The 11,883-nt window shown below is 35.9% G+C and overlaps 1 protein-coding gene across 2 annotated transcripts; it reads left to right on the forward strand.

Annotated features, from left to right (window-relative positions):
* Positions 1–2,150: 2,150 nt before the first annotated feature.
* On the forward strand, positions 2,151–9,391 carry LOC104447347 (disease resistance protein RPV1). 2 transcript variants are annotated; one of them, XM_039308530.1, is made up of 5 exons: positions 2,151–2,279; positions 2,409–2,995; positions 3,106–4,183; positions 6,571–6,852; positions 7,628–9,391. In XM_039308530.1, the coding sequence occupies exons 2-5, from the start codon at positions 2,502–2,504 to the stop codon at positions 9,191–9,193; spliced, it is 3,420 nt and encodes a 1,139-aa protein (XP_039164464.1). In that variant the 5' UTR covers positions 2,151–2,279; positions 2,409–2,501; the 3' UTR covers positions 9,194–9,391. The 2 variants fall into 2 exon arrangements, with proteins under 2 accessions (XP_039164464.1, XP_039164465.1); XM_039308531.1 differs by having other exon boundaries at positions 2,190–2,246.
* The last annotated feature ends 2,492 nt before the right edge of the window (positions 9,392–11,883 follow it).

The raw sequence follows: 11,883 nt of genomic DNA on the forward strand, positions 1-11,883 counted from the left end.
AAATCACGCGTCGCACTTGCATCATCCATTTCCTGCGGAACTTAACTCAGCGTCGATTCATACTATACGACGCCGTTTGGTCACATTCATTTTGTTCCTATTTATAAATAGTGGAAACATTTATCTTTGCTTTAAGTTTATTCTAAGATTCTTTTTATGGTAAGTTCTTATGTAATATCGTTTTTTCACTCAATAATGTTTGTCATGTGTAAATGATGATTTAATTTTTTTAATTTTTCCCTTTTCTTCCTCTGGCTGGTCGCCTAGCCTCTAGCGACCAACCAAAGGCCACAACTGGCAAGGGTCGGCCTCGTGGGCCTCAGGCGAGGCTCGCCCTTGCCGAGATTTGGCAAGGGTCGGCCTCGTGAGCCTTAGGTGAGGTTGCCCTCTTTGAGATATGGCGAGAGGCGACCTCGCCGGCTCGCCCTCACTAGATTTGGCAAGGGCAAGCCTCGCTCGCGGCTAGCAACGTCACCCCTCACCAGATGCCTACAAGAACAACCTTGCCCGAGGCCCGTGAGGCCAACTGTCATCGGTTGTGGCCTATAGCCGATTGCCGAAGGCTCGGTGATCAACGACTAGCCAAAGGTAAAAATGGAAAGATTTAGAGAGAGAGAGAGAGAGAGAGAGAGAGAGAGAGAGAAGAAGAAGAAGAAGAAGAAGAAGAACAACAACAACAACAACAATTTAAAAACATAAAAATAATTTAAAAATTCAAAAAATATTTAAAAATTAATAAAATTTATCCATGTCAACAAATTTCGATCAAAATTGGTCGAATGAATTCAATTGGCAAAAAGTGAAAAGATTTATGATTCTATTGGCAAAGTTGAAAAAATTAAAACTAAATTAGTAAAAGTGCAATATATTTAAAACTTTCTAGGCAATTTTCCCTAACTCCCCAGGCAAGGACAAACAAGACCTCCAATATTTACTGTCAATTGTCTCGATAACCCAATACCCATGTACTGTAGATTCTCTTGCCCTTTTGATATATTAAATGTCCTAATATTCTTGTAGCTTCCTTCAAATTTGGATACACGGTCTCACCCAATTCCGGTCTTCCGTAAAATATCTCCATTTAATCTTTAGTTGACCTTGAATAGCTATAACAAGGTGACTCTACACATGAATTTGTTGGAAGAATATTAGATAATATGAAAAAAAAAAAAAGAATTGTTGGAAATCTATTGAAATGATGGAAAAATAAAATCAATTATCTAAGGCACGCAAACACTATCCTTAAAGATAATTATGTCTCTCAGATTATGAAATTCGGCACAAAATAATAAAAGAAACGAAAACAACATTATTTATATAACCCAACAAAGAAATAAAAGATTTTAGAAGGAAAAGAAAATTCTCTTTTTAATTTAGTGTCTTAAAGGATCGTGGTTTGAAGTTTAAATTATATTCAAAGAAAGAGAGAGCTTAAGAAACTATTATAAATCAATTGGTAATTCATAAGAAGATAACAGTTATAAAGCTGTTATAAAATAATAAGGGTTTAGGAAAAAATAAGTCGAATTTTATAAAGTCGTTATAAGGCGGTTAAAAGATATGATAAAGCCATTATACAACATTTCTAATAGTTTTTATGGTAATCATAACTTCTATCAAATATATCAAAACTGTTGAAATATTCAGTAGAGTTTTGGCGTTCGATGATAAATATGTTTCATTTTCTTCACAACAATATGCTAATACACGTACTGTCATCATTTGGTGCTAGCATGCGCAAGCAAGGGACCTCAGTGATATTTAAAGAAAAAAAAAATCAAATCGGACATTGATCCTGCCCATGCATCCTACAAAAAGAAAGTAGGCGTTATCGCAACCTAATTTTCATTAAAAAAAATTGTCGAAGTATTTTCATTAAATTAGTCAGTGGAGAATATAATGACCAACGAAGAGCGTCAGCATTGTTCTCTAGCTCTCCGTCCAACTTTTTTGTTAATACGAAAGCAAGTCCAGTCGAGTGTGCTGGATCTTCTGACCCAAAAAAAAACAAAAAAACAAAAAAAAAAAAGTGTGCTGGATCTTAAATTTCAATAGAATAGGTCCCACGCACCTTCATTGCGGAAATTACGCGTGGAATAATTGACCTTCTGGTGCAACATGCACCGCAGCAGTTTGATAAGCATAAAGGGCCTTGGACTGTTAGATAGAAAGATCTTTAAATCAAAGCACCTGTACAGAATCTGCACGCTCTCTGCATAGACTGAGAATTGGTGGAGATCGGAAAGGTGGGTGGATTGTGTTGTTTGAGCGCTCCTCAGGTAGTCGACGACTCCTTGCTCTTCTCTGTTTCCTGCTTTGATTGCTCCATTTTCTTCTGATTAAGTAAGAGGTGTGTGTGTTCTTGTATAAATTAACTGAGTTCTGAGAGACATTTGTGCAATTCGCAGATCTGGACTGTGAAATCTGGCTTTCTTTTAAGCCTCCACTCAATTAATCTCCTATTTTAAAACAGAAAAAAGATCTCTTTGGTCTATTACTACATGATGTACATCCAAACAAGAGGAGATGTACAGTGGGAAAGGAATGTCTACGACGTGTTCTTAAGCTTTAGAGGGATAGATACTGGCAAAAACTTCACCGATTATCTCTATACTAGCCTTGTCGATGCAGGAATTCATACGTTCAAGTATGACAATGAGCTTCATGTTGGTGAGAAGATTGGTTCAAACCTTCTCCACGCTATAACACAATCTAAGATCTCCATCCCGATTATCTCGGAGAACTATGCATTCAGTAAATGGTGCCTTTGTGAGCTGGCTCATATGTTGAAGTGCAGAAGAAAGGCAAGTCAAATAGTGTTGCCCATATTTTACAAAGTGGAACCCTCACAGCTGAGATATCCCACAGGGAAATTGAGAGATGCTATCAGTGCACATGAAAAGAATATGGACGAAATGGTTGTGAAGGAATGGAAAGAAGTGCTCAAAGAAGTCAGTCTTTTGAAAGGATGGGAATCAGAGAAAATTGCTAATGGGTACATTATTCTCCATAAAAACATTATTTAGTTTCTCTTAAATAAACTTTTCACGAATATATATATGTAAATGTTTCCATCCTATATTGAAATTCATTGTTATTTGGTAGGTATGAAGGATCATTGGTTCAAATTGTTGTCAGAAACGTTACGAGAGAATTGAAAGGACTTTATCAACTAGATGTCCCCAAACATTTGGTGGGAATCGATGATCATGTGGAAGAGATTATGAGTGAGATAGATGCTAAACCCAATGATACAAGGATAATTGGAATTTATGGAATGGCTGGAATCGGTAAGACAACTTTGGCAAAGGTGTTATATAACAAACTCTCTAGCCGTTATCATTTTCGTAGCTTTGTGGCAAATATTAGAGTAGAATCTCAGCACACGGGTATCAAAGAACTACAAAAGCAGCTCATTTATGACATAGTGGGACGTGCCCATGATATTCATAATGTCGACGATGGAATCTGTATCATCAAATCTCGATTTATAACTAGGGAGGTCCTTATTCTTCTTGATGATATGGATGATTATAAACATTTTGATGTGTTGATCAGAGAAAAAGATTGGCTTCAAGCAAGAAGTATAGTCCTCATAACAACTACAAACAAGAGAATTCTTGATAGAGTTAGGGCAGATTACACTTACCAACTTCCCAAGTTAAAATTGGATCAAGCATTGATTTTATTTAGTAAACATGCATTTGGAAGGGACTTTCCTCTGAGTAATTATGAGGTTATCTCCCGTGAAGTGGTATTGAGTATTGGTGGGCTTCCCTTAGCTCTTGAAGTTAAGGGTTCTTTTTTACGGGGAAAAAGCGAAACAGTGTGGAAACAAGAATTACGGAAGTTAAACAAAGTGCCAAAGACAGTGGAAATGAGCTATGAAGCATTAGATGATAATGAGCAACAAATATTTTTAGATATTGCATGTTTTTTTATTGGATCATCTAAACAAAGTCCAACTTATATGTGGGCTGCTTGTGGTTTTTTTCCACGGAAGGGGATTGAAGTATTGAGTCTTAAGTCCTTAGTTAATATTGACAAAGATGGCAAGCTAATGATGGATGATCAACTAAGAGATTTTGGAAGGAAAATTGCTCTAGAAAATCAAGAGGAGCCTGAGCAGCGTAGCAGAATATGGATTTATAAGGAGGCGGTAGATGTGCTTGACAGTAACAAGGTAAGAGTTTTCTGAACTTGTCTTAATTAGTGAATGTGAGTCCATCTTCTCTTTCTTCTTTGAGATAAAACTTATCATCAATCCTAAGTCTCCTAACTTCTACCGGTAAAAGAGCTCTTTCGGCTAATTGTTGTTCTTCCCTGGTTCTAGGATATAATTAAGGAGCAATTTCTTGATTATTGATGGTTATCTCTATTTACCTCGTAGTATTGTAACGAGGACACTCTCCTTTGGTAACTTCAATACAACATCAAACTAAAAAACCATAATATTCGACAATGCACTTCTAGAGAAAACCCGGCATCTACAACATTATATTATACTTTTATAAGAATATATATTTGAAATGATATGTCTTGAAAATATTTTTATAAGTTAATTTGACAACCATGTATTTTTAACAAACATATATTAACAATGCACATCTTCAATCAAATAACAATTATGAACTATTAATATCATAGAATTGATGAAGCTAAAATTTTTAGCATTATATATATATTAAACTGGAATTTAAATATTTTAACAATATACGCTTGACTTTTTTTTTTTTTGGATAGAGAATCATCAATTTTTATATTTTATAAATTTATAAAAAAAAAATGTTATAGTAATATAACTTGAAATCAATTTCACAACCATATGCTTAATGTTGATTCTAAATTAAAAAAAAAAAAAAAAAATGATCACCACATAAGCTTTAGAATCGTTTCCTCACCTAGTAATAAGAATAATATCCTTATATTCTAATATGAGTTAAATGCACAACTAGTGATAGCTCGTCACTTGGTAATAGTTGAATCAGAGTTAGAATAACATTTTTATTGTTAGATCTAAATGGAAGATTATCCATCGTCACATAAACTTTATGAAGGAATATTTATGGGCGAGAAAGTGATTGATCAAAATTAGTTAATGAGATCAATGTGCATAATATCAATAAAAAGTGGTAAATTTAAAGCAATGGATCATTCAATGATTTAATTTTTGCTGTCATGTAAATAAATATCGTGTTGAATTTTGTGTGATGTAATTTTCATTATTAGCACGAAAGTCAAAAAATACATAACTAGAAGTAATTATAACATATTGATGATTCATTGGGATGCAAAATATGATGAAATAGCAAAAAAAAAATTAGAAATATGCTACCAATGTTTTTCAGCGAGCAGATTTTTTCGCAAATTGCAATCAACGCTTAGAACTGAAAAAGGGATATATACAAAACATTTGAAGGAAAAATAAGTAGTGTCTCGTCTTAAAGAACAAAAGTTTGAAGGGAAGATTAAAACCTCCCAAAGGATCCATACTATGACTCTCATGATTTGTGCTCAATGTGTAGTTCATCACCTCAAATCAAAAATGAATTTGAGCTCCCAAAATATTTTGTTACAAAAAAAAAAATGTAAGGGACTTGAGTTCCTTAATTATCTAATTTAATCAATCTTCATGTCCAATCTTTCTATAAGAAGATCTCATCCATCTATGGGCAAATTGATCAAACATTTAGATGACTACTATTTCACCATAAAAAAATCAATGTGACAATGAAATAAGAACATCAAACATGTGTAGAAATAAATAGGGGGATGAAAAATAATTTATATTACGTTTTGATAAGAGAGGAATGTAAAACATGTTCGTGGTTTTTGGGATGACATTCTTGTTTTGATGGCAATTTGATAGAAGTACTTGGATTGCAAGAGTCGTGTCGTTATTATATATAAAGGATATGAGTTAGAGTTGTTCTGTTTCACGTATAAAGGACATGTATTTGATAAATATGTCTGACGTGGTGTGTGCATGAAGGGAGAGATTCTGCTAAAATTTTGAAAGCATGCAATCTTTAGGAATTCAAAAGGTGGAAATTTTGAGAAGGGCGTAGTCAAAAACGGAATAGTTTGGAAACACCCTCTCGAGCTTCACATTTTTTGATAAATTAAATAGATAAGTTTTTAGAAGTCCTAAAACTTGTTGTGAAAATACTATTGAGTTCTAAAACTTTCGAAAAGTGCAATCAAATCTTAAAAATTATCAAATTAATCCAATCAAATCTTTCCATTGATTCAATTTTTTGAAAATTTTAGGACTCGTTTACACTTTCGTGACAAATTTTAGAACTTGATTGCACTTTTTAAAAGTATTAAAACTCAATTGCACTTCCATAATAATTTTTAAGATTTCCAGTGCTTTTATCCGTAAATTAAATAAATAGTATGTATTTTAGCAAGAAAAGAAAAAGAAAGATATATAATATGCAACTACAACCGATTATTTCACAAAGTGGAAGATGAGAACACCATAATCGGATGACAGATCAATTTTCTTATATAGAGTTCTCATCTCGTCATTCAAGAGTTACAATCCACGATGTTTCCTAATTCCAGGGCAATTCTAAGATTGAGGCCCTTTGTCTCGATGAATGTGACTACAGAAGAACCTACACAAGCGAACAATTTGAAGGACTGACCAACTTAAGGTTTCTCAAAGTGTGCGGTGCGAATTTCACAGGAGATTTCCATAACTTGCTTCCTCACTTAAAATGGCTTCAGTGGGAGCATTGTCCCACAAATTTCCGAGCAGCCAACTTTCATCCAAGGGAATTAGTTGTGCTCAATCTGTCATGGAGTAAGATATCAGAGGACTGGGGAGGATGGGGTCCACTCAAGGTAAGATGTAGAGAAGGCATATCTCTTATGAATAATCACTTGTCGCTGAAGGTCCCATTGCACCAAGTTCTCATTCCTTTTTTCTCATAAAGGTTTAATATCCTTCCTCAAATTAAGGATTTTCCTCTAAATAAAAGAGGAATTATAGGCACCTAAAGATACCAAAGCTTATGCCCCTTATAAACTTAAATTGATAATATCTTAACGAGCAGTCATGCATAACATCAGACATACTACAAACAATCTTCCTTTAACTAAATGGTTTATGGCTTCTAAGTTAATCTCTCGCCATGTAAACGGTATGCCCTTTTAGCGATTCTTGCTATATTCCTCTATCAATCTTCTTTCATGAGAAATGAAGTGTTATTACGTTCACAAACAATCTAACCGCTTTTTCCATGAAATGCATTAAAATGGTCATAGATAGAGTCAATTATTTTAGAAACAAAGTAAACTCTACTATTTCAAAATAAGTTCTTTGCTTCATAATAGTTTTGGTGAGGACGAATTATTTGTTATCTTCGTGAGTGCTAATTGGTTGGTTTATTTTAGCCAAATTGGAAGATTTGCCTAATGCAATACAAAAATATAGTTAGCACTTGTATATCCCCAACATTCTTTTTGCAATATATATATATATATATATATAAGTCTAGATTAAAGGAGTAGGAGCATGGGTATTTTTTAGGAACATTAAAAGTCTAAAAAAACAAGAAGTAGTAGAAATCACATGTTGCAACAGATCAATCTCACTGAGGTATTCTCTCTCTTTCAGATGGCAATCAAGCTAAAAGTTCTTAACCTCACAGGCTGTCGATCTTTGAGAAGAACTCCCGACCTGTCTGCTTATAAAAGCTTGGAGATTTTAATTCTTGAAGAATGCGAGAATATGGAAGAGATTGATTCTTCTATCGAAGACATCAAGACCCTCGTCTCCTTGAATGTCAGTAGTTGTACGAGACTGGAGGAGCTACCTAAAGGAGTAGGTAGAATGGAAGAATTGAGGGAGCTATTCATAAATGACACTAGCATACAAGAGATTCCGCTTTCGGGAGATGGTTTGATGAAGCTAGAGACTTTACGTGCTTCATGTTGTAATCGACTGGAGGAGCTACCGGTAGGGGTAGGTAGAATGGAAAAATTGAGGGAGCTTCTCATAGATAACACATCTGTACAAGAGATTCCGATATCAGGAGATGGTTTGATGAAGCTGGAGACTCTAAGTGCCTCAGGCTGTAGGAGGCTGAAGGAGCTACCTACAGAAGTAGGTAGAATGGAAGAATTAAGGGAGCTTATCTTGGATCATACTAATATACAAGAGATTCCGATATCTGGAAGTGGTTTGATGAAGCTACAGATTCTAAATGTTAGTAGTTGTAGGAGAATAGAGGAGCTACCAGCACAAGTAGGTCATATGAAAGAATTAAGAGAGCTTCTCATAAATGACACCGCTATACGAGAGATTCCGATATCAAGTGGTGGTTTAATGAAGCTGAAGACTCTACGTGCCTCATATTGTGAAGAACTTGCTCAACTTCCAAATTCTATGGGCTCTCTTACATTGTTACATCAGTTGGACCTATCTCATTCAGGGATTGAAAAGTTACCTGAATTCATGAGCTCCTTTAATTTGCTAACTCAGCTGAACCTATCTTATTTAGGGATCAAGGAATTACCTGAATCCGTGGGCTCTCTTAAGTGGTTAACTCAGCTGGACCTATCTCATTCAGAGATTGAAGAATTACCTAAATCCATAAGCTCCCTCGTGTCATTAACTCAACTGCACATATCTCATTCATGGATTGAAGAATTACCAAAAGCCATGAGCTCCCTTGAATCATTAACTCTATTGGACCTATCCCATTCAGGGATCGGAGAATTCCCAAAATTCATGAGCTCCCTTGTGTCACTAGCTCAATTGGACCTATCTCATACAGGGATTGAAGAATTGCCAGAATCCATTGGTTGTCTAAAGAAGCTCCAAATTCTTAATGTCTCTTGTTGTGGATTAGCCAGCATTCCCCACTCCATAGGCGATCTGGCATATCTATCTCTACTTGACCTAAGGCAATGCAACAAACTTACTCAACTTCCAAACTCCATAGGCTTTGCCATGTCTTTGCAGCACTTGTTGTTACAAGGATGCCACTTGTTGAGAGAGATCCCCAACTCAATCAAAAAGTTGACATCATTGATTGAGTTAGATTTAAATTCTACGGCAATTGTGGAATTACCATACGGGATTGTGAATTTGCAGAATTTGACGAACTTGGACATTCGTGGAACTTACATAACAAGATTGCCTGTAGACTTCAAAACTCCTACAATATTTAAACAATAAACATCACCATCATTTCACAGTTTAAGCTGTCATTTTGTGTGGGCGGCTCTTTGTTGTCAAGTTCGACGTCCTTCCTAATCTAGATTGTTGATTTTCACGGATATGCCTCGGTTGATGTCCTAGTTTGCTGATTGTAATTCTTTTCGATGCAGATTTTCAATAGAAATGGTCAGCTTATAAATTTTGCTTTGATATCAATTAGTTTACGTCATGTTTATTCATATTTGCACTTGCCATTAATATAGAGATGTTCTAGGATTGTCGGCGTATGTTTCGGGAACGTGGCAGGCCTGAAAGCGGGGCTGGACAGCCACCGTTTGGAATGTTTTAAGGCCTGGTATCTCGGACTCTACATAGAGATTACGGCGATTAAGGCAATCGATTTTCTCCCGGCATTTCTTCTGCACTTAGCAACTAGGGACATGTACTATGAAGACAAGAGACCCGCCAGCGTGAATTTTAATCGACAAGGACATCGGAGCCCCTGAATCGCTTAACTCACTCACGCTTTTCCCAGTTCTTGCTCCTGCCGGTTTGGATCCCCCTAAGCACCATTTATCCTCAAATTTGTTGCCCCACAACCGACCCCCGCTAACAAGAGACTAAGGGGCTGTTTGGGAACGTTTCTGTTCTTTGATTTTTCTGTTTTTTTGCTCCTCCGAATAGAAAAAGAACAAAAATCCATTTGATAACGTCAACTAATTTTTCTATTCCCCGAAATAGAAAAATGGCTAGGAAATAGATTTAGAACAAAAGCAATAAGTAAAAAAAAAAAAAGTAGCTTCTTGTTCCCAGAAACAATTTCTAAAAATAAATTATTTTTTCTTTTCTTTTTCCTTTCTTCTTCCTTGCCGCCCCTCACCACTGCCCCGCCATCCGGCCGCCTCCACCAGCCTACCGCTGCTCGCCGCCCGACCACCGATTGCCTACCACCGCCACTACCAGCCGACTACCGCTCACCGCCTAACCACCTATCGGCACAACCGCCCGCCGGCCAATCGCTAGTCAACCACCGTCATCTACCACCCACCGGGTAATCGCCGCCGCCCATTGCCGATCAATCAACCGCTAGCAACCAGTTGCTGCCATTGACTACCGCCGACCGCCATCGGATATCATCCACCAGCCAACCACTGTCACCAGCCACCAATCACCACCGCTAGCCACTAAATGACACTGGCCTGAGGCCGGCAGCGATGGTCGACTAGCAAGGAGCAAGCAGCAATCGCTAATGGCCGACAAGGAAGAATAAGAAAAGAAAAAAAAAAAAATCTTAAAAAATAAAAGAAATAGAAATTTTGTGGATCGTACCGAACATATTCCTATTATTTTTCCATTTCGAGAATAAAAATTTAGTGTAGTTACCAGACACGTTCTTTTATTCAGAAATTGTTTCAGGAAATACAAATAGAAAAAGACTATTTCTGAAAAGAAATTGTTCTTCGGAACAAAAGCATTATGAACTATAGAGTGAGGGGGACTAGACGAGCCCAAACTAAGTTGATCAGTAGCCAGTCAACTCCGACAGTCTGGACCGAAGCAGCTGACTTCAAGGGCCAGTTTGACCGGTACCGTGGCTGATTGAAGGCGAGATGAGAGCCATGACTTAAGGAGTGACTGGTGCATGAAATCAAGCTCAAATAGGGGCCCATTTCAAGCTGCAAATCGACAAGAAAAACTTGGCAAAGACCGGTGGACGAAGGCTAAAAAATCTGCTGGAAATGGAGCTAATGACCGGAGATTAGGGACTCTTTTTGCGGACAGTCATATAAGGGAAAGAAGAGATTTTTCTTTTTTTCTTTTTTATTTTTGGCCATGTCTCTTGACTCATCTTCTCCACTTCATCTTCCCCAAAAGTTCGCATCTCTCACTAGCTATTAGGAAACCGAGAGTTTCAAGGGTATCTTCGAAGCCAAAACCGTGAGGGTTCAAAGTGAAACTAGGAGCTGCTGAGAGTGAATTCGTATGTTGTGAGTAAAGCCGTGAGTTTAAATGTGCAGGACAGGGGGCGTTTAATGTATATCCGTACTTGTTTAGTGTTTCCGACATGCCTCGGGTCAGCTTTCGTTGGCCCTAACAGCCTGTAGATGCGTCTGGATGCTTTAGGCTGCCTTTGGTCATTCGAATTTCTAACTAGAGTAGGATTGGATAAGATAGGATATGAAATCCAAGGATTTTGCTATATCTTATCTATTGTTTGGTGATTGTTGTAATAAAGTCAAATATATTCATATCATATTATGTACATTGTTTAGTATAAACGACATATTAATATAAATGAACTAAAAAATTTACAAATAGAGATATTAAAATCGCTTGCACAATCTTGTCTACTTTATTTTTATTTGTTTTTTATTTTATTTTCCTCTCTTTTTAAAATCAATTTATTTTTTATTTCTTTCTTCCCCTTCCATCATTCTCTAATAAAATTTTATTAAATAGTAAGCTATACTAATATACCTAAAATATATGATGACTATAAATATATAGTTATATTTATATATTGAATTTATATTATAAAATATAATTCAATTCAAATATATAAGAAAGATTAAATCAAAATAACTAAATTGTTATTTTTTATTTTGAATTTCTTATATTAGAATTCAAATATTATTTATATTGAAATATAATTATAATTTTATTAATTTAAGAAATATTTCATTCGAGAAAAATAACTTTCATATTAT

The sequence above is a fragment of the Eucalyptus grandis genome, chromosome 3 (assembly GCF_016545825.1).
Source record: "Eucalyptus grandis isolate ANBG69807.140 chromosome 3, ASM1654582v1, whole genome shotgun sequence".
Classification (NCBI taxonomy): domain Eukaryota; kingdom Viridiplantae; phylum Streptophyta; class Magnoliopsida; order Myrtales; family Myrtaceae; genus Eucalyptus; species Eucalyptus grandis.